This window comes from Alligator mississippiensis, chromosome 8 (genome assembly GCF_030867095.1).
Source record: "Alligator mississippiensis isolate rAllMis1 chromosome 8, rAllMis1, whole genome shotgun sequence".
NCBI lineage: Eukaryota > Metazoa > Chordata > Crocodylia > Alligatoridae > Alligator > Alligator mississippiensis.
Window position 1 is genome coordinate 30,487,804 of NC_081831.1, and position 23,010 is coordinate 30,510,813.

The 23,010-nt window shown below is 44.0% G+C and overlaps 1 protein-coding gene across 1 annotated transcript in view; it reads right to left on the reverse strand.

Moving 5' to 3' along the window:
• The window catches only part of LOC106738549 (myosin heavy chain, skeletal muscle, adult), a 45,682-nt gene that overhangs the window by 13,389 nt on the left and 9,283 nt on the right, over positions 1 to 23,010 (reverse strand). Inside the window, exons 5-21 of the mRNA XM_059732605.1 lie at positions 18,325 to 18,352; positions 18,113 to 18,224; positions 17,937 to 18,029; positions 12,328 to 12,391; positions 12,137 to 12,235; positions 11,917 to 12,020; positions 11,698 to 11,836; positions 11,083 to 11,201; positions 10,824 to 10,973; positions 9,835 to 10,005; positions 8,429 to 8,735; positions 7,904 to 7,974; positions 7,215 to 7,302; positions 7,012 to 7,129; positions 5,771 to 5,894; positions 5,549 to 5,685; positions 5,192 to 5,447 (exon numbers count right to left, since the gene is read on the reverse strand). Of these exons, the coding sequence (XP_059588588.1) occupies positions 5,192 to 5,447; positions 5,549 to 5,685; positions 5,771 to 5,894; positions 7,012 to 7,129; positions 7,215 to 7,302; positions 7,904 to 7,974; positions 8,429 to 8,735; positions 9,835 to 10,005; positions 10,824 to 10,973; positions 11,083 to 11,201; positions 11,698 to 11,836; positions 11,917 to 12,020; positions 12,137 to 12,235; positions 12,328 to 12,391; positions 17,937 to 18,029; positions 18,113 to 18,224; positions 18,325 to 18,352 (2,180 nt within the window). The remainder of the gene's footprint in view (positions 1 to 5,191; positions 5,448 to 5,548; positions 5,686 to 5,770; positions 5,895 to 7,011; positions 7,130 to 7,214; positions 7,303 to 7,903; positions 7,975 to 8,428; positions 8,736 to 9,834; positions 10,006 to 10,823; positions 10,974 to 11,082; positions 11,202 to 11,697; positions 11,837 to 11,916; positions 12,021 to 12,136; positions 12,236 to 12,327; positions 12,392 to 17,936; positions 18,030 to 18,112; positions 18,225 to 18,324; positions 18,353 to 23,010) is intronic.

The following is a 23,010-nucleotide window of genomic DNA, read 5'->3' on the forward strand; positions in this document are numbered from 1 at the left end:
CCATGTGAGAACAATGACATCTCTGTAATGACGAGCTTGTTTGAAAATTTGACTTTAAGCTCCTTGTCTGATAAAGGTGACAGAAGGATTGTAGGGATCTCAGTGAATGATATTCATGATATGCCTCCATTCCTTACACACATCAGGTTTGGAGTGTTCCAGAAGCACCTACAGTCGCACTCAGGTACATGCTCAGAAGCCAAGAGTGCAGTGCACAAACTCCATCTACAGCCCTGGAGAAGCTCCACAGGTTACATGGGAAAAAACATGCCTAACTTATATTGAGTGAATCCACTTCAGCTTGAAGTTGGTATTGATGCCACCCACCATTTACCCAGTGGCTTAGGGGCTAGGGTTATTACCCAAGGCATAGGACACTTCGATTCTAGGCACTTGTCACAATGGCTTGCAACTGACATCTCTCATGGTGGTGAAAGAGAGTAAACACCCTGCTATAAAGGTAGCTCCTTCTAGCTTCCTCTCTGGCTAGTCCCATGATTCACAGAATCATAGAAAGTTAGGGTTGGAAGGGACCTCAGGAGGTCATCTAGTCCAACCCCCTGCTCAAAGCAAGACCTGCCTCAACTAGATCATCCCAGCCAAAGTTTTGTCTAGCCCAGTCTTAAAAATCCCCAAGGATGGAGATTCCACAACCTCTCTAGGTAAACTGTTCCAGTGCTTCACTACCCTCCTCATGAGAGAGTGTTTTTTTTTCCTAATATCTAACCTAAACATCCTTTGCTGCAACCTGAGACCATTACTCCTTGTTCTGTCATCTGCCACCACAGAGAACAGTTTAGCTTCATCCTCTTTGGAACCAACCTGCAGGTAGTTGAAGGCTGCTATTAAATCCCTCCTCAGTCTTCTCTTCTCCACACTAAATAGGACCAGTTCCCACAGCCTCTCCTCATGAGTCTTGTGCCCTAGTTCCCTAACCATTTTTGTTGCCTTCCACTGGACTCTCTCCAAGTTGTTCACATCCTTTCTGCAGTGGGGAGCCTAAACCTGAACACAGTACTCCAGATGTGGCCTCACCAGTGCTGAATAAAGGGGAAGAATCACTTACCTCAATCTGCTGGCAACACTCCTACTAATGGAGGCCTGTACACCATTAGCCTTCTTTGCAACAAGAGCACATTGTTGGCTCATTCAGTTTATGTCCACTGTAATCCCCAGGTTGTTTTCTGCTTAGCTAGTCAGTCCCCAGCCTGTACCAGTGCATGGGATTGTTCCATCCTAAGCGCAGGACTTTCCACTTCTCCTCCTTGAACCTCAACAGATTTCTTTTGGTCCAGTTCTCCAATTTGTTGAGGTCTCTCTGAATCCTAGCCCTACTTTCCAGTGTATTTATTACTCCCCATGGTTAGGTATCATCTGCAAACTTGCTGAGGGTGCGCTCTATGCCATCTTCCAGGTCATTGATGAAAATATAGAACAAAACTGGGCCCACGACCAACTGCTGGAGCACTCCACTTGATACCAGCTGTCAACTAGACATTGAGCCATTGACTCCTACCCTCTGAACCCGGTGATCCAACCAGTTTTCTATTCACTTTATAATCCATTCATCCAACCTGTACTGTCTGTGAAGATGCACTTCCCTCTGTTCTTCAGGTGTATCCATCTCTTCCTAACAATCCTTCTTCCTGGAACAAAATCCAGTCATTGAAGAAGCCAAAGCCCTGCTGGCAACAGCATCTGGCAGACATGCACTGATCTGCAGGTTGCATTTGTTCCTGCTCAGGCCCGTCCTGTAGAGTGGGGATGATTGAGACAAATACCACCTGAGCCCCTGTGCCCTTTGTCCTTGCATCCAGAGCCCTGCATCACTTCTGATCTGCTCAGGACCTCTCCTGGCAGCATCATTCATGCCCACCCAGATGACCAGCATGGGGTAATAGTCTCAGACATCTCATGACATCTCAGATCCAGGCTCAGGGCAAGCAGCAGAACTCCCAACACTACAGGTCAGGCCAGCAGATGGATGCCTCCATTCCCCTCAAAAGGCAGTCTCCAAACACTACCACCTGTCACTTCTTCTTGGTAGCAGTGGTCTTGATCCTTTCCTCCTTGGCAAGGCCTGACCTGTCCTCCTCTGCTGATGGAACTTGCTCCTCTATTGCTAGAGCTCCATATCTTTTCTCCAGGCAAACTGCTGCAGGTGGAGATGAAGGCTTCTGCTTCCTGCCAGAGGCTACAAGCTTCCAACTTCCACCTTTCTGTGAGTCCATGTCCTCTCTTTTCTCTAGTGCTGCCCCTGGCAGTCCTTTCTCCACAGTCCTAGAGATGTCCTTCATCATCGAATCAATGAAGTCCTCAGGGTGGAGGATGCTTCAGAGCCTTGCCACCTCCTCCTCATGCTCTCTTGCCTGCTCTCTGAGGGATACCATGAGGAGGCACTCCTTCACCTGGATGTCACTGGAAGGAACCTGAAAGCTGCAGCCTCCACAGCTGCAGTTTCCAACCAAACCAGGACCTGGTTGGAACCTTTGATAGTGAGCGGTCCTGCGTGGACAGACACCTCACAGGTGCAAGCAGAGGCAGTGGGAACGGCTCTGGCATTGCAATGTCCTCCAGGCATTTCTCTGGGTCTCTTAATCCACCACCTCTGTCTTGCTGCCCTTCTTCCAAGCAGACCTTCCCTAGCAAACTCACCTATAAGCTGACCTGTTTACTGCTCCTTTGTCCTGAAAGGTTCCATTTTCCAAAGGCTCCCCTTCAAAGAGGGGAGTGGCAAACTGACTTGCAAACTGGCCTGCAAACTGCTTGCCCTATTTGATTCACTCACTCCCTGGCAGTTGTGGCTACCTAGGGGTCCAACTTGAACATAATTGCCCTCACTTAGACTGTTTTGTACCTGGTATCTAGAATACTTTCCTGAGAAGATATACAAAAAAACTAGAACTCTTGGTTCGAAAATGATACCTTTTATTAGACCAACTGGAAAAAGTCAGAAAACTGTCCTTTTCTGCAAGCTTTTGAGATCAAAGTCTCTTCATCAGGCTCTGGGAAAAGTGGCACAAGATGGTAAAAAGTCCCCATAGGTAGGAAATAAATTTCATTTTTGCACAGAGGGAGCTGAAGATGGAAGTCTGTCCCTTTGGGTCCATGAGAATGTCTTTGTGAGCTGTGTTGAGTAGCTCTTTGATGTGTTGATCAGGTAGAATTTCTTCCCTGGTGGTGTCAGAGGGCAGGCAGGGAGGCAAAAAAAACTTCCTTGTTGTTTAAAAACTTCGTTGTGAACACTGAGATGATGTTCTGAGAAGTCCTGAGAAGATGGCATTTTGGGTTTAAATCCCTTTGAGGTTGAGAACCAGGGACTCTCACTTTCTGGATATTTGCTCTAAATACAACTCAACCATCATATGTTCTGAATCATCTATTTTCAGAAACTCATGCACATATATAAAAAATTTAAATTGTTATTGTCAGTGTGTGAAGATGCCTAATGGTTATCATAAAAATGGTGGGAATTCAGGCTGTCTCTTAGAAACTCCCAGCTTTCTGAGTGTGAAAATTGCTCCACATTCTAGTATAGAGCACCTGGAAGCATAAACCTACAACTGTCTTAAATACCGCTAAGATGTGTCTACATGTGCAATTGAAGTGAAGCAATCAACTCTGGAGTTCACTGCCATTTGAACATGCACCTAGGAATGCAGCACACTGAGTCAGGACAGAGCCAGGGCAAAGCAGCTCTGGCTGGCAGGGAGCCCAGGGGGCTGCTTTCCCTGGCTCAATGTGCTGCAAAGGGACTGGCTGGGTCATGAGGGTGCTTCAGTGCAGGGACTAGCCAGCAGACAGGCTCTGCACTGAAGCACCCTCATGCCCCAACCATCCCAGGCAGCATTTACATGTGTGCTCTAGAGTTTTTTATTCTGTATCAGGATAGTACTTGTAAAAAATCTTGCTATGGATAAATTAGTTTACTCCAGTCTAATAGTGGTGCATGTATAGAAACCAAAACATATACTGTGAAGCTAATTAGTCCACTGAGCAGTAAGCTTTAAGGGTATGCGAAGCGGGCTGTATTTGATTTGGATTTAGCCCGATTCAGGGGAGAGTGATTCAATTTGTTAATTCGGATCATTGTCCTGATTCAATTCAGCCTAATCCAAATCAGAAGATTCAATGCTGATTCAGAGAATCAGTGATTCATCCATGGACACAGCTTTAAATGTTTTTTCTACGTACCTTGAGGTGTCAGGCACGGCTCATAAATGCTGAGATGGTGGGGTGGATGGCGCATCCCACGGGAGCACGGGGGGGTCCCCAGCATGCTCAGTGGAAGACCCAGAAGTGGACCAGAAGCACTTCCAGTCCACTTACAGGTCTGCCACCGAGCACACGGGGGACCCACCCCCCTCCCGCACTCCTGTGGGATGCTCCATCTGCCCCACCATCTCAGTGTTTACAAGCCTCCTGGTACCTTGAGGTATGTAGAAAAAACATTTGAAGCTGTGTCTATGTCCCAATCATTGAATCTCTTTGAATAGATTCAGAGAGTTCCGATTCGATTCGGAGAGATTAAAGAGTTTCTTGATTCGAATTTGATTTGGAGATTTGGCTGCTGAATTGGGCTGAATCTCTGCTGAATCGAATCAGCAATTGAAGCTTTGCACAGCCCTAGTAAGCTTCTTGTGTAGATGTGCCCCTGAGGCTCTAATTACTACTACAAGGATGCTAGACACCTAACAAGGTTATTTGAATCTCCCTGCTGGAAGAGGTGTTCAAAAATTACACAGATAATGCCTAAGGTTAGGTGCATACTGAGACACTATGAATCCTGGCCCAGATGGATGAAAATGTAGATTAGAGGAACAAATATTGTACTCTTCAAAGGGAAGTGTTTGCTTGACTTTTATGTGGATTAATTCATTTTAAAGGGTTCAAATGTATTAGGTTCCACTCCACTATCATCCATCCAGGGGCGTCATCATATAGATAATTATTTAAATGATCATCATCATTTAGACATATATATTAGCTGCAAGGCATGTGAGTGGTCCAACTGTACTTGTTTAAATATGAACACATGTTATTTGCACTCTTTTATAATGTGACCTGCAATATTTTCTTAGAACAAATTAATTTGTAGTTTGTGAGTCTCTTCTTGGTGACATACATTTGCATCTTTCAGGCTTAGATTCTACTCTCTAATACAAGGTTCAGATATTCTAGCAATACTCACAGCCTGCACTTGGAGCTGCAAGTCATTTTTCTCTTGCATCAAGGACACCATTTTTTCCTCTAGTTCCTTCCTTTTTGCCTCAGATTTAGCAAGCTCTTCCTTCATTTTCTCAAACTCTTCCTTCATGGTGGCCATCTCCTTCTCAGACTCAGCACTCTTCAGCAAGGGTTTGATTTTGAAGTACAGCTTCATCCAGGGCCAGTGCTTAACATTCATGAATGCACGAATATTGTATTGAATACAGAAGACAGACTCCCTGAAATGTAATTAGTATACATATTAAGTACTGTACATGTTATGTATATAATCAAAGCAGGCCAAGCACAGTATATTCAATTTAAGATGACAAATTCCTACCTTCTTTCCACCATTTTCTGGTATTCAACTCTCATCAGGAAGCCTCGGCATCTGGCTTGTGTGCGTGTGATAAGCTCTGCCAGCTTGTCATCTCTCATCTCCTCTAGAAGACCCAGCAGTCCAGCTTTGAAAAACACCTAAAGAAATGGAATGTTTCAGAATGTCACTCTAAATCTGTATGAAACATGAACAGACCATATTTGAACAAAACCATCCTTGTACCTTGGTGTGTCCAAATTTATACTGGGTGTGGTCAATATCAATGGATCCAAGGAGCTTCTCAGAAGCTTTCTTGCTATCGATGAACTGTCCCTCTGGGATAGCACTTGCATTTAAAACCCGGTATCTGGGGTGGAAACAGAATATGAAGAAGTAATGCTGTTGAAGATATAATAAAAAATGATCATCTTTAAAACGTTATATCTATCAGAAAAAACAAAAGTGAGATTGTCTCAAACACCAAACCACCATTGCTACTGAGGCTGTATTTCCTGCAGATTATGACTGCTTCCAGCATGCTGTTACAGAACATCTACATATATAGCTGTTCATGACCCCATAACAGCAGATCAAGATCATGCCATGAGACAATCAGTTTGAGTTAAAGAATCAAGGAATCATAAAGTCATAGAAAAGTAGGGCTGGAAGGGACCTTCAAAGGTGATCATCCCATACAAATCCCTGCCTGACCTATTACTAAACCTACAATCAACTTTTTTACACAACTACAAGGCATAGCACCTGCCACAGATAAAATAGAGGGGCAATGGCAGTCAATATCCTGCTGCTACAAGGATTGTTAACATGTCCTTGAGTGATTCCAGGAAGAGGGCCAACCCCCCATTACAGACAAAGGCAAAAAACCTCATAGTGGCCACATCTACATGAGATGCTGACTGTGCAGTAGCCCATTACTACTGCACAGCAGCTTCACAAGGCTACTGCGCAGTAGTAATGAGTTACTGTGCAGTCAGTGTCAACTAAAAGCTGTTCTGCGATGCTACTATGCAGTAACTCCAGTTACTGCACAGTCATTTAGTACTTGTGTCTAAGTACTAAATGACTGCACAGTAACAACTGTGCAATCAGCGTCTCAGGTAGACGCAGCCATCCTGTACCAATCTTACCATGAGGTAACATTACTTCCTGATCCCAAATGTGGTGGTTGGTCTGTCCCAGAGCAGAGGGACACGACCCTTTAGTCAGGGACATCTGCGTTTTAGTCCCAGCAGGAGCACTGGCAAACCCCAGTCAATATCCTCAGCCTTCAGAACAGTTTGAGGAACTTTGTATCAATGATACACACTCCACGCAGACAGGACCTTGTGAAATGATAAACTCATTGCTAACTAATAAACGATTATTTTAATTTAGTGTTTACAAGAGATTATGCACTAAATACTGTAGAAAACACAAGGAGCAACACATGATCATAATGAGGTAATGAAGAAGAGCAATCTGACCTTTGCTTAAAGTCTCCATAAACAATTCTGCTGGGGAAGCCTTTCCTGCAAATTCTGATCCCTTCCAGCACGCCGTTACACCGCAGCTGGTGCAGCACCAGTTCATGTTCCATGGCACCTTAACAAAACACAGCAGGAATCAGTATAGCTGAGAAGGGTATGGCTGCTTCACACTAACATATCTTTGTAGTGAAGCTCCTTACCGGGAGTTTTTGTTTCATTGGGAATGATACATCGTACAAAATGAGGATGCGTGCTTCTCAGATTGGACATCAGCTTGTTTAAATTCTCCTGTGATGCCACAAAAGAAAATGTATTGTTGGCCTCCTACAATTTTATGAGTGGCACTATATAGTAAAGTGCCAAATAACTGCACTGCAATCAACCATCTATCCAATCAAATGTGTATTGCTGCATGCTGCTTCTGCTTTTTCCCTTCTCTGAAATTTGCACAATGAATTCTTGCTCCTCTTTGATTAAGCAGTCTTTTGCTATTTGTGAAAACATGAAAAATACTTTTCTAAGTTTCCTTTTATTTTAACAAATTACTTCAAATTGAAATAACCAGATATGGGTAGAGGTATGTTTTAACCACTTCTGAAGGGGAGGAGGATTGCCCCTGGAGAGTATGCCTCATCTCTTACTATGTAACTGTTATTTCTGCATACTCCTGTAGCAATTGTGTTGGTTTTCTATTTTCTGTTTTATATGATATTATATTTTGGGAGGGGAAAAAAGGACATACTTTATAATCAATGACATGGAGCTTAAATGGAATTCTAGACCAAGTATTTCAAAGGACTTTTGTCACAAGTTAGACAATTAGAAACTACATTTTGAAGATCTGAATTTTTTCTCCTTATCTTCAGGGAAAAAAAGAAAAATATCATACCCTAAAAAGAGCAGAGACAGTCTGGAAAGAAGAACCCTTCTTCTTGCTGCCTTTCTTGCCAGCACCACTCTCTGAACAATATAAAATAAGGATATGATTAACATTTGAGGAAATGTATTTGTCTTTTTAAAGGAAATGGAGACAAAAAGGAGAACAAGATCAAATGTCTGGAAGCTGAAGCTAGGAGAGTTCAAATGGGAAATAAGATGCAACCCCACAGCAAAACTCAGAGTTACTTTAAGTTAAGACACATTTCTAAAGATATGCTCTAATTCAGCTGCACTTCAAGGAGTCCAATTATGATTCCTTATGTAGTAAGAAGGAGAATAATTTTGCCCACTGCAGGAATTGCTGCATTCAGCCCAATAGCCTGTGTTAATAGCAACAAAGTCCCTTCTGCCCTTAAGATGTGTGCATCTATGAAGGCATACATACTGCATTTTAAAAGTTAAGTTTTTTTCTTAATTTTACAGGAAGCATCTGCTAAGACTCAATCAAAAATACTGGTTGTACAGAAATTACTACCTTCTGCTCCACCAAAAGAGGCAAAGAGCAGAGCCAATGTTTTCAGTGATGCTTTCTGGTACAGCCCAATGACAGTTTCATTAAGGGGGTCCTTGTTCTTGTCAAGCCAGCCAGTGATGTTGTAGTCCACAGTGCCTGCGTAGTGCACCAGGGAGAAGTGGGCCTCAGCCTTTCCTTTGGCAGGCTTCGGTTTCTGGAAGTTGTTGGACTTGCCCAGATGCTGATCGTAGAGCTTGTTCTTGAAGGAAGTGTCAGTTGCCTTGGGGAACATGCACTCCTCTTCCAGGATGGAGAAAATGCCCATGGGCTGAAAGAAACAGCAGCAAACAAATGAAATCAGTTACAAATTGGCCTTCTAGGCAATGTGACCATTTCTTGGAGATTGAGAAACAAATCAGAAGATGTTGTCTAAGTGCATATCTTTCTAAAAAGTGTGACTAATCATACTGATATTCACATATTTTAGCTCTCTTGATTGTAACATAATGACTCATGGAAATTCTCTTTTCTGTCAAAACACCATTCAGAGATTAAATAATGAAAAACTTTGTCATGTAAAATGTCCTTACCCAAAATAGTTCACAACACATGGCAATACTGAGTTAGAAGGGTCTTTTAACTGAACAGCATGCTTGCAACTAATATCCTGAATTCTATGCACATTACATAAAATTCCACTGCTTTGATATTGCCGCACTCAAAAGATACCTATGTGAGGAATAATATATCAAGCCACAGTGTGTGTTCACCACAAATACATGAAGAAAGAAAACTTTGTTTCTTTTGCAGATTCTGTATGTTTTCTTTGGAAACAGAAATCTTTCAGAGCTTCTGAAGATAGTCTTGCTATAAAGTTGTCTATGCCAGCATTTCTCAACCTGTGGGCCTCAACCCAAAAGTGGGTTGCAAGAATATAAGAAAGGGTCACAAACAAACTGTAAACGTGGATCAGCAAACTTTCAAAATGGATTCTCCTTTAAAGGAGAAAAATGAAGGAAATGAAGGCTTTTCCTTTGCAGGCTGTCAGAGTTTCAGTCTCTCACAGGCTGTTTGGGGTCCTCCCTGCCCCCCACACACCCACCCACTGCTCCACACACTGGGGGGGCTGGGGCCTGGGGGTGGAGGGCACTGGGTAGGGACTGGCCACTGATGTTTACAAATGGGTCCTGGTACAAAAAAGGCTGAGAACCACTGGTCTACACCATCTTTCCAGAATTGTTGCTTGAAGTTGTGTGACCTCCTTAATGCCTCTAGCTCAAAAAATTAATTAAGGATCAAAATATTTTAAATAACTTAATCTGAACATTTATACCTGCACATGAAAGACTCCTTTTAAAATTCATGATGGCTTCCCAGCAGCTAATTAATTCTTGAACATAAGAGGCACTTGAACAGAAAAAAAATACCTTCTCAATGAGCTCAATGCAGGCAGCCAAGTCCATCCCAAAGTCAATGAATGTCCATTCAATTCCTTCCTTCTTGTACTCCTCCTGCTCCAGCACAAACATGTGATGGTTGAAAAACTGTTGCAGTTTCTCATTGGTGAAGTTGATGCACAGCTGTTCAAAGCTGTTGTACTGTACAAAACCAAACACAAATATTCCCATTTTTAAGATGCAGCAGTCAGTGTGAGTGTCTGTGCTGTTCATACTCAATTCTACAAGGGCCTCCTACTCTAAACATATTGAGGTCTATTGCCAGGCCCTATGTGCAGTGCTCTGTGTGAAACTTATGCCTTCATACTGAAGAGAGAAGAGAATGCAAAGACACAGTTCATGAGATTCTCGTTATTTTTTTAAATCAATATTAAGTTAAAGTCTAGTATTTATTATACTATTTTAAGGCAAATTCTGGAAAAGATTTCAGTAACCTGAGCTCCCAGACAGAGCAAGGCCTTGGATGTTTGTGTGCCCTCACACATGCTGCTGCCCCAGAACTTCTGCACTTCCACTAGAACATAACTAAAGGATATATGTGTTCTCTTTTGTGCAGTGTTCACCCATCTGACCTTCTCACCATGTTTATATGCACTCTTATCTTGGCCCACAAGTGAATTTCTGGGCACCTGGCTCAGGCCTGTGTATGCTTCAAACCCTGGGCCTGCCTTTGTGTTTCCAAATGTTGTGATCCTTTCACACTCCAGAATGCTTCTAAATCTTATTTTGCCAGATGCAAAGACTTAAATCATCCTAACTTGAACCTACTAACAAGCTTGCAGCATGCAAAACTGCAATTGACATTTCTATCTGTGCACCATAAATCTATGTTTTTAAAAGTAAAGCCTTTCAAGGATTATGCTTTGTGTTTAGGGGAGATATAGTCACCTGGTTAGAAAAAACAGATATTTTTAGAAAACTGTAATAAAAAAAGATGTTATCATATCCCTGCTCCTTACATCAAAGATCTCAAAGCCAGCAATGTCCAGTACACCAATGAAGTATTGTCTTGACTGTTTAGTATCCAGCTGCTGGTTGATACGAACAACCATCCACAAGAACATCTTCTCGTATACAGCCTTTCCCAGCGCACCAACTGAATTGTACACCTAGCCAATGGAAAAAAGACTGGAGTTATCATACAAAGCAGAAGAGGACATCCTGACAACTTTGGTGTCAAGTTAAAGTATTAATTCTAAATTTCTAGTTGCTTGTTACCTGCTGCACAGTTTGACCTTTAGTCACAAACTCATTCCCAACTTTGACTCGAGGATAACACAGGGCTTTAAGCAGGTCAGCCGAGTTCAGACCCATCAGATATGCAGCTTTGTCAGCAACTAAATACACCCAGAGAAAAGTATCAATTGCTGTACCATAAATAGAAGAATGTGCTGAATGGGATATCATTGGTAAATGGTACTGCATTGGTAAATGCATTGGTAAATGGTCTGCTCTGTTACTAGAGTTTATAGAGGAATTGGCACAAAACCCATGAATTATAGAGGAATTGGCACAAAATTATAGAGGAATTATAGAGTATTATTAGGAATTATAGAGGAATTATAGAGTATTATTAGAGAATTATAGAGGAATTGGCACAAAACCCATGAATTCAAAATAAAGTTTTTTTGAAATTCAGTGAAAGTAAACCACTTAAGGTACATCTGTACTTTGAAAATCTATACTCAAGCATAGGCAATAAAGGGCTTTTTTTAAAAGTGCCTTCTCAAATATAACTGAAAACTAAAAAATGGCAATTTGTCACATTTCAGCTTCTATGTCTTAAATAAATGCTTGTATTATTGAGACTTCAGTTGCAAATTCTGTTAATACCTTCTGTGCCATCTGGCTCTGCCTGCTCCTCACGCTGCTTCTGTTTGAATTTCAGGTTCCCATAGTGCATGACAGCTCCTGTCAGCTTGTAAATGGCTGTTTTTTCTTCAGGATTGAAACCCAGGATATCAATGGCACTCTGGTAATCAGAATCAATAAAATAAAGATTCCATCTAGTAAAGCTAACACTCCACATAATAATTGCCACGTGTTACTTACATCTGTGGCCATCAGCTCCTCCTGGTCATCAATGCTGGCAACAGTGATCTCCCCCTGACTCACAAAGGGATAATCATATGGGTTAGTGGTAATCAGAAGCATCTCTGAAAGCAAGAATGGGACACAAATGGGCTTAGTTTAACTGGCCAAGCAATAAAGTTCATCAGTAGTTGTTACTCAGTTATCATCTTTGGTGAAAAATGTTAGCGATGCCTCTTACCAATGAGCTCTGGCTTCTTGTTGGACGTGATCTGATAAAATATGTGGTAGCTTCTTTCTGCTTTGAGCTGGAAAGTAACTCTGGACTTCTCCAGCAGATCTGGTAAGGCCCATAAAATGCAATTAACCACAAGAAAATAGAACAAAAATAAAAAAGAAGGAAATTTTGATATATCCAGGAAGATTTCTTACATGTTTCAATGTCAGCAGAAGCCAGTTTCCCTGTGGTGCCAAAATGGATTCTGATGAATTTACCCTTTAAAATGGGGAACAAGAACATTTTAGTGAACTAAATTTTAGACAGACTCCAAGAATGCAGCCCTGGCACTACTGAAGTTAAAGGTAATTTTTCCCTTCGCTTCAGAGGGGTCAGGATTTCACCTTAGATATATTCTATTAGCATGCATTGAAAAGGGAAAAGGGACTTGGGGGGGAGGTCTGGTACAGACCACTACATCATGAGGAAGAGCTGGACTTGGAATTCTCGAAGCAGCTCTCAGAGACCATAGAGTCTAGGGACATGGTTGCCATGAGGGACCTAAACTATCGTAACATCTGCTGGGAGGAGCACTCAGCCAAATCCAACCATTTATGCAGGTTCTTAACTTGCGTACAGGACTTTTACCTAGCATAGGAGGTATATGGTCCCATTAGGGGGAATGCCTTACTGGACTTGATGTTGGGGACAGGGAATGCCCTGATAGGGGAACTGCAGATTTGTGGTCACCTTGGGGACAGTGACCGCCAATTAATCGAATTCACCATATGGTGTGGGGTGGGAAAGGTAATTAATAGGGTGGAAGTGCTTGAGTTTAGGAAGGCTAACTTCAGTGTGCTTAGGACCTTAGTCAGTAATGCACTACAGGATAGAAGTATTGGCAAGATGGGAGTCCAGGAAGGGTGGTCATTCCTAAAGGAAGCAACCCTTTGGGCACAGATGGAGACAATCACATTGCAAGGGAAAGAGGGGAAAGGGGCCAAAAAACCTCCTTGGCTAAATAGAGAAATCCAGGGAAACCTAAGGGCAAAAAAAAATAGGCATATAGGCAGTGGAAGCAGGGGAAAGCTACCAAGGAGGAGTATACCTACTTGGGCGTCACATGCAGGGAGGCGGTTAGAAAAGCCAAAGCAACTACAGAGCTGAGGCTGGCAACACAAATTAAAGACAACAAAAAGTATTTTTTTGGTACGTAGGGAGTAAAAGGAAGGCATAGGGCAGCACAAGACCCCTACTGAACAAGCAGGAGCAATTAGTGACAGACACGGGGGACAAGGCTGAGCTCTACAATGAATACAATGTCTGAGTGTTCCTGAATGAGAGTCAAGACAAGTCTAATGGCTTCTTAGATGGGCATCAGAGAGACACCAGCCTACCAACTGTCGATGCTGACTTGGTGCAGAGTCACTTGTATGGACTAGATGTGTTCAAGTCAGCCGGCCCGGAGGAGCTGCATCCGAGAGTACTGAAGAAATTGGCCAGTGTCATAGCAGAGCCACTGGCATGGCTGTTTGAGCACTCATGGTGCTTGGGTCAGGTCCTGGAGGACTGGAAAAGGGCAAATATTTTCAAGAAGGGGAGGAAGGAGCATCCAAGTAATAAGGCCAGTTAGTCTCACCCGTATCCTTGGAAAAGTCTTTGAAAAAAATATTAAGGATCATATTTGTGTGAGTCCAGCAGGAAAACTAATGCAGCAGGGCAACCAGCATGGATTTGTAGCAGGTAGATCATGCCTGACTAATCTGGTTTCTTTTTATGATGAGGTCACAAAATGCTTAGATGCAGGAGTAGAAGTGGATGTTGTTTACTTGGATTTTAGGAAGGCCTTTGATATGGTAGCTCATCCCATTCTCATAAATAAATTAAGAGGCTGTGACTTAGATGATTACACAGTCTGGTGGGTGGCAAATTGGCTTGGGGGTTGCACCCAGAAAGCAGTGGTTGATGGGTTGGTATTGACCTGGAAGGATGTAGGTAGTGGGGTCCTGCAGGGCTCAGTCCTTGGACCTGTATTTTGTCAATGTCTTCATCAGTGATTTGGATGTGGGCATGAAGTGTACTCTGTCCAAGTTTGCAGATGATACTAAATTGTGAGGTGAAGTGAACACACTGGAGGGTAGGGAACAATTGCAGGCAGACCTGGACAGGTTGGAAAAGTGGACAGAACACAATAGGATGCAGTTCAACAAGGAGAAATGCAGAGTGCTGCACCTAGGGTGTAAAAATATCCAGCACACCTAGTGGCTGGGAAATGACCCTCTCAGCAGCACAGAAGCAGAAAGAGATCTTGGAGTCATAGTGGACTCCAAGATGAACATGAGCCATCAGTGTGACAAAATCATCAGCAAAGTTAACCACACTTTATCATGCAATAGCAGATGCATGACAAATAGAACCAAGGAGGTGATACTTCCCCTCTATGCGGCATTGGGCAGACCGCAGTTGGAGTACTGCATCCAGTTGTGGGTGCCATACTTTAAGAAGGACGTGAATAACCTCAAGAGAGTCCGAAGGAGGGCCACTTATATGGTTAAGGGTTTGCAGGCGGAGCCCTATGAGAAGAAACTAAGGGACCGGGATCTCTTCAGCATCCGCAAGAGAAGGCTGAGAGGTGATCTTGTGGCTGCCTAAAAATTCATTAGTGGGGCACAGCAAGGAACTGGAGATGCTCTGTTCACCAAGGCACCTCTTGGGGTAACAAGGAACAATGGTCACAAACTGGCAGAGAGCAGATTTAGGCTGGACATCAAAAAGAACTTCTTCATGATAAGGATGGCCACAATTTGGAATTGGCTTCCAAGGGAGGTGGTGGTCTCCCCTACCTTGAGGGTCTTTAAGAGACATCTGGATAGGCATCTGGCTGGGGTCATCTGACCCCAGTACTTTTTCCTGCCCAGGCAGGGAGTTGGACTCGATGATCTGTTGAGGTCCCCTCTGTCCCTAGCATCTATGAATCTATGAATTTTTTGGCCATTTCATTAGTACATGTTAAGATAGAGAATTATGTCAAGTTATTAACAACAAATTGATCAATATGATCACAAAAATTGAATGCACAATAGGAAGGAAATCAGAGGTCAAAAAGCACTTGGGGCAGAATTTTATTGAATCTAATGGATGATCCAAGTACAGCTTGCAACCAAGTCTGAATTACTCAGCTAAAGAGCAGAAGTGTCCACCTGGGCATGTTACTGCCCCTACTCTAGAAATGAAAGGCATCTATACATTTTTGAATGGTGATCCTAGGGGTCACTTACCCATCCAGAGGAGGTAATAGAACCCCTCCTACAGAACAGACATAAGTTGGTCAGTAGCTGAACTTTTGTTGTCCATTAGGAGAAACAGAATTCTACTCTTAATTAATTTAATATATTTGATTTATGTCTCATTCAAATTCTTGTCACTACACCCTATGTAATAAGAAGGAATTTCTCAGGATATATTTCACCTATCAATTTTGTATTAGAATCAAATGAGAGAGAAAGATGACTCTAGTTGTGATCGATTGAATTAGAGCTATGTAATACAATCATACCTCAGTCTTAAGAATCAGAAAAGATAGTAAGATGGCCTTGATAGCTATTATTCCTTCTCTGTCTTTTAATCTTGCAGAAGAAATCAGAAAAAATATAGACATTTCTGAAGTACTAGAGCAATAGTATTGTAACAGGGTGATATAAGACTTTTAAAGACAGATTCTAATTGTGAACTAAAAGACAATCATGATGAAACTTTTAATGTATCTGCAAAGTTCTCTGGATATAAAATAAATTATCAAAATAAAAAAAAATTCTGTCATGGGACAGTTCAGTCTTAAAATACATGATGCAATCATGTAAACAAAGACTGCATCCTTATATATACAATGGTAAAGTTTGGGCTGTGCAGAGAAATCTTAACTGTGAAATTCCAGGACTTTGGGAAACCCGATAATTGTACCACTCAACTGATGATGATATATCTTATCTGAAATCTCACTTAGAAAACGAATGATAGAGTTGTGTGAAATTTCGACAGGTGTTTCATTTCGAAGCTGTTTCAACATGCTTTGAGATCAAAACAAGTGAAATTGAAATGAAATGAAAGGCTTCAAAATGAAACAAGGACACACAAAGCATTTTGGAATTTGAAGCCAGGCTTGCTTTCAGCTAACAGAAACTAAGGAGAGGGAGGGGGATGAGAGGGGAAGGACTGTTCTGATACTGACATCTAGCTCCCAGTTTGATTCCCCAGCTCTCTGATTGCTTCCCCCAGCCCTCTGATCATTTCCCCACCTCTTCCCAGGATGGGTGAGGACCCCCAATCTGCTTGCAGGGATTTCAGCAGGCTGGGGAATCAAACCAGGAGCTGCGGAATTGAGCCAGGGGCTAGGGGGAATGTTTAGGTCCCTAAACATTTCCCCAGCTCCCAATTCAATTCCCCAGCTTCCTTATCTTTCTCCCAGCTCTTTAATTGCTTCCCCCAGCTATTCCTGAGGGGTGTGGGCCGCTGGATGATGTGGGATGACAGCAGGCTGCTTCTGCCAGCTAGGGATGGCAGTGGCTCTGGGTTATTTCCCCAGCTGGCAGCAGCAGTCTGCTGAAACCAGGCATGCAGATCAGGGTCATCGCCCCCCAGGAAAAGCTGAGGAAATGATCAGAGAGCTGGGGAATCGAACTGAGAGCTCTGGTTGACACATGGAGCTGCCCCATTTCCAGGACAGCATGTGGAGCCCTGCTGAACCATGCTGCACCCACGTCATGGGACTGCTGCCGTGCAGGTGCCAGGTGGGCGGGGGAGCAATCCCTGCTGCCCCACACTGCATGGTGGGGGGGGGGCCTCTGCCACAAGTGCCAAGAGGATTCAATCACCGCTGCCAGAGCTGGTGAGTGCAGGGCTTTTTTTTTTTTTTAAGCTCCATATACCTGCTGTGGATCATGCAGATGACATCTTGCTGCTGCTGCCAGCTGGAGCCAGCAACAGCACCTAAGTCTGTCTGGTGCAGCCCGTGCTTAGTGTTGGGAAGAACCCAGTACTGGCACCGGCCCCAGTCGGCAGTGGCAGCATGCTGTCATCCCACATGCAGATCAGGGGTCCTGCACCCCCAAGGAGGGCGTGCCAGACTCCTTCCGGGGGGTGTGGGCCCCCGGATCTGCGTGCAGGATGACAGCAGGCTGCCGCTGCCAGCAAGTGATACTAGTTTTGCTTTGAACAGTTTGAGGTGCAGTTTCACAAAAAAACCCATCTATTTCCTGGAAACTCGGCAGGCTTCATGCCCTCAGAAGGGGCTACCATCCATGCAATTTTCATCTGAATCAGGCAAGGAATTACAACATTATAGGCATTTTCATGATTCCCCATTATAGCCTAAGGGCAAAAGGTCAAAAAGCGTCAAAACAGCATCAAAACAGCGAGACAGTTTCAATAAAATGAAATGGAACAGTGCTTCAAAACAGCAAAATGAAACACTATCCCTTCAAAATGGCAAAAGAGAAGCTGAAATGGAAAGGTGCTGTTTCGCAAAGTCCTAATGAATGACTCTGCTGAAAGAATCTATATAATATGAGAGGACTTTATCAGATATACAGGGAAATAGAAGAGTACATAAAATGGCAAGGAAAATACAAAAGCAAATGTAAGTATTTGTTTCACATAAATTTTGTTATTATATGTATGTTTCATTCATTATTTGTAGTTAAGTAAAGGCATTGTTAAAAATCCCTAGTAGTATGAATATAAATTTTCTCACCATTGCATTTTAGTAACACAAGCAAGAAACTTCTGTTTATCTGTAAGTAGAAACATATCTGACAGTTCAACTTACAAAACGTGAGGAGTTGTCATTCCTCACAGTCTTGGCATTACCAAAGGCCTCCAGTAGCGGGTTGGCACTGATGATTTGATCTTCCAGAGTCCCCTATAAAGTAGTAATTATCATTAAATTATAGTTTTAAAACCAAGTTACAGAACACAATATTTAAATTTTCTCTAGAAACTCACATGCATTTTGCCGGCCTGCTCTTCCTTCTTCTTCTCTCCACTAGCTGCAATTGTTGCAAAGTACTGGATTACACGCTTTGTGTTCACAGTCTTTCCCGCACCAGATTCTCCACTGTCAAATAAAACAGAGAAGTAGAGAATATATAATCAGCTAGTTTATCCTGCTGCACCTGACCAAACAAAAATTAACCAAAGCAGAGAAGTATACATACGTGATCAAGATTGACTGATTCTCACGGTCTGTCAAAGAGACAAAGTCAACAAAAATTAATGAGTAACACGGAAAAAACTGAAATACAGTTGTAGTCAATATAAGCCCGGTAAAATTTTCTGAAACATTCTTGACAAAAATTAGCTTTTTTCAAAGACTTTTTCTTTATGTTCTTGTGTTCATTTTCCCTTAGCTAACCTGTATCTTCCAGAGTTGCAGGAGTCTTTAAAATTTACAGAATGAAAAAGAAAACAATAACTGTGGAAAGAAAAATATCAAATCTCTCATCACCACTCATTCTTCTGCATTCAGTGGCAAAAGGAATAAAAAGAGGACAGAAGAGAAGCAAACAAAACCAAGTTTATAAAAAATAATTCTATTTTAGACAAAGTTGTTTTGAGTTTTCCCATGGAATGGTTCTCCCTAGTAGGGCTATGAGAAGCTTCAGTCCCTGAGTCAATTCAGTGGAGATTCGGCCCAATTCAGTGGCCAATCTCCAAATCTGAATTGAATCAGAGGACCGTTTAATCTTGCCAAATCGAATCAGAACTCTCCAAATCGATTCAGAGAGATTTGGAAAGATTCGGACACAGAGACAGCTTTAAATGTTCTTTCTACATACCTCGAGGTAGCAGGGGCTTATGAATGCTGTGATGCTGGGTTGCATGGAGTGTCTCACAGGAGTGCAGGGGGTTTCCCAGTGCGCTCAGCAGCAGACCTGGAAGTGGACCATAAGCACTTCTGGTCCACTTCTGGGTCTGCCAGGGAGTGCACACTCCCCCCCCACGCCACCCTAGATTGGTGACTGGTGCCTCCTGGGTCTGGGGGTAGGGCACCCAGGGTCCTCCTGCGGCCGACTGCTGAGCCAGGAGCATTGGGGCGGGGGGGCCTGCATGCTCCCCAGCAGACCCGGAAGCGGTCTGAAAGTACTTCTGGTCCACTTCTGGGTTTGCCGCTGAGCACGTGGAGGCCCCCCCCCCCCCCCCCCCCGCACTCCTGTGGGACGCTCCATCTGCCCCAGCATCACAGCATTCACAAGCCCTGCTGGTACCTCGAGGTATGTAGAAAAAACTGTTAAAGCTGTGTCTACGTCCAAATATCTGATTCTCTGAATCAGCATTGAATCTTCAGATTCAGCTGAATCGAATCAGGGACAGTGATCCAAATCAACAAATTGAATCACTGTCCCTGATTCAGGCTGAATCCAAATCCAAATCGATTAGGGCCTGCTTCACACATCCTTACTACCTAGTGAGGTTGGTCATTTTTTATTATATAGCTTTGTTAGTAATAATTAGCAGAGTTAAGGTTACACAAATTGATAGAATCACCACAGGAAACATGAACTTCAGATCTTTTTACAAAAAAAATTTCATTCAATTTTCTTTCCATTTTTTCTTTAAAAATTCAATTTTACACAAACCTCATCAAGTGAAATGGTTTAGATCAAATTTTGGGTCAGTTTCAGGTTCAAATACAGAGTATGTAGATCTGCTGTTGTTGTGAGGAGGTTTCAAAATACAGTAAAATCCCTGTTATCTGGGATTTTACTAACTTGCACACACTAGTAACTGGAATTTCCAGCCAGCCAGATGTGGTGAGATGCAGGGAGGGGTGCAGGTGGGGGGAAGCTCTCACGCAGCTACTGCTGCCACCACCCACCACACCACACTGCATTGTCGCTGCTCTGTATGTGACTACCACCACCCCCTCCCTGCCCCCCACTCCACGTGTGGCCACCGCCTCCCCCCTCATCCCCGCTCTTCATCCAAGTGGAAACCCTGTGCCCTCAGGTAACCAGCATTTTTACATTATCGGCACCCCCCCCCATCCTCCTCTCATGCTGGATATCATGGATTTTACTGTACTGAGATCCCTGCACCAGATTCTTCCTCCATTTGAGGCAGTCCTGGGTGATAGTCTCCCATGAGTTGACATTGTTTTTGCATATTTTTTAAGTTGGCCTTGAGGATTCATAGATTCATAGATTCATAGAAGTAGGGTTGGAAGGGACCTTGTAGATCATCAAGTCTGACCCCCTGCCTGGGCAGGAGAGAAAACGGGGATCAAATGACCCCAGTCAGGTAGACATCAAGCCTCCTTTTAAAGACCCCCAGGGTAGGAGCCATCACCACTTCCCTTGGAAGTTGGTTCCAGATCCTAGCCGCCCTGACTGTGAACTAGTGCCTTCGGATGTCTAGTCTAAACTACTCTCTAACAATTTGTGGCCGTTATTCCTTGTTACCCTGGGGGCACTAGGGGAAACAAGGTCTCTCTCATACCCTGCTGGTCCCCCCGGTGAGTTTATAGATGGCCACCAGTTCCCCCTCAGCCTTCTCTTGTGAAGGCTGAACAGGTTAAGGTCCCATCGACTCTCTTCATAGGATCTGCCCTGCTGACCCCGGATCATGTGGGTGGTCCTCCTCTGGGCCCTCTTGATGCTGTCCACATCCCTCCTGAAGTGTGGCGCCTGGAACTGAACGCAGTACTCCAGCTGCAGCATGACCAGTGCCGTATAAAGGGGGAGGATCACCTCCTTAACCCTGCTGGAGATGCATCTGTGGATGCACGACAAAGTACGGTTAGCCCTACTGACCATGACCTTGCATTGTTGGCCCATGATCATCTTGGAGTCAATAATGACTCCAAGATCTCTTTCTGCCACTGTGTTGTCAAGAAGGGAGTTCCCCAGCTTATAAGTGTCCCTGAAGTTCTTGCTCTGTCCTCCCTGTAACAGAGGCTCAGATAGGAGCCCTGTTACTAGATTTTGCCATGAGAGTGGGTGGCCACAGAGGGCATTGTGCACTGGTGGAGGGAATCAAACACCAGTGGGGAGGTTAGCAATTAACCTGCCATGGCCAGTATAAAACAGGCGGCGAGGGAACACGCATTTGCTGGACACTGTAGGAAGAATCATGAGAGAAAGTGAGGGAGAGAAGGAAGAAGAGAAAGAAAAGAAGCCCAACTGGCAATCCTGGAGAACCCAGGACAGCAGGTCCTGAGAAGACTCTACTGACTGGTAAGAAGATGGGAAACCTGAAGGGGAAGCAGGGCTCTGGGGATTTGCCGCAATGAGGAGAGCCCTGAGGCAGAGGGCTCCAGGGTGATGTGCAGCCAACAGAGGCAATATGGGGCTACTCACACCACCAGGAAGGTGTGGAGGAGGGCTGATACAGTGGGTCAGCAGAGCCAGAGCAACAGAGACTGCTCCCGGATGGGGACACACGGCAATGCAGAGAACATGCCCCTGCTAATGAGTTAATTGGCATGGAAGATTTCACCCAACTGAAAGCTAACCTCAAGTACCTAAAGGCACACTCTGGCTTTTGGCTTGACTTTATTTGACTTTATTTGATACACTGACTTCCCTCACTAATGAGGTAATTAGCAAGGAGAGCGTAACTGTGTAACTTCTAGCTCTGAATAAATCTGCTCTGATGATTCATCACCTGGGTGGTCTGTGGTGCTTCATCTCCCCTTTTATAACACTGAACCTCTTCTATCTTTTAATCAAAGGTGAACTCAAGGGGGAAACTGAGGCAGATGCAGCCACCCTCCTACAAAAACTGGTGCATTGGCCAGGAACCTTAGAAGACCCAAAGAACCATGGAGTCTATGGATACACAAGCCCCAGCTGACTAGCAACAGGCACACAGTATTACTCTTCAGCTTTTACAGGGCCAACAAGCCCAGCTCAAGGAAATTGTTAGAGTACACACTCAAGAAGCAGAGTCTTGGATCTAGCTATTCTCTCACCAGCAGGATCTGTGAAAAGATCAAAGCCCAACAGATGTCACTGGGGAGAGAAGGGGAGGGGGCCAGGTTCACCCAGATGACCCCACAAGATGACGTAGAAGACTATTTAGAAGCTTGTGAGAGGACGGCCATGGCTGCAACATGGGACCCCAGCAGCTGGGCTGTAAAGATAGGCCCTCTTTTCATTGGCCCAGCTCAAGCCTCCTACCTGGCTTTTACCAGGACTGAAGCCAGGGACTACGAGAAGGTGAAAAAGGCCCTACTGTACCGACTGGAGATCTCCCCAGAAACATACTGGCAGAAGTTCAGGGCTCAAAAAAGGGCTGAAGGGATCCATCCACAGCTATTGGCCCAGACACTCAGAGACTTAGTAGAGTGGTGTTTACAGCCTGAGATCAGAACAACCCATGAAATAGTGAATCTCATAGTATTAAAGCAATTCCTGACAGACCTTGGAAGTAACACTCAGTGCTGGGTCCGATGCCACCAAACAAAAATGGTGGAAGAAGCTCTGCAGCTTGCCGAGGATTATGGCACTGCAGAAGGAGAGGGAGACGCTCCTAGGAGGGAACATCCGACAGGACCTGTGTCAGGATCCCAGAAAATGGGGCCCAGCCAGGGAAGGAGGGTTGAGAATGACCGGAACCCCAGTTAGGAATCTCAGGCCTGGGATCCCAGAGACATAGTGCGCTACAGATGTGGAGAGAAAGGTCATGTGTCCCAGTTTTGCTCATGAAGGTCCCATGGTGAAGGACCTGCGGAGAACTCCCATGGTGAGAAGATAGACTGTAGCTTCGGCTGGCAAAAAGGACCAGGCCACCTGGATAAGCCTGTGGTCGAAGTCAGGGTGAGAGATACCATCATCCCAGCCATTGTTTGCACAGGCTGCTCACAGTTGATGATACAAACAGTTCTCTTCCCACCCCATATG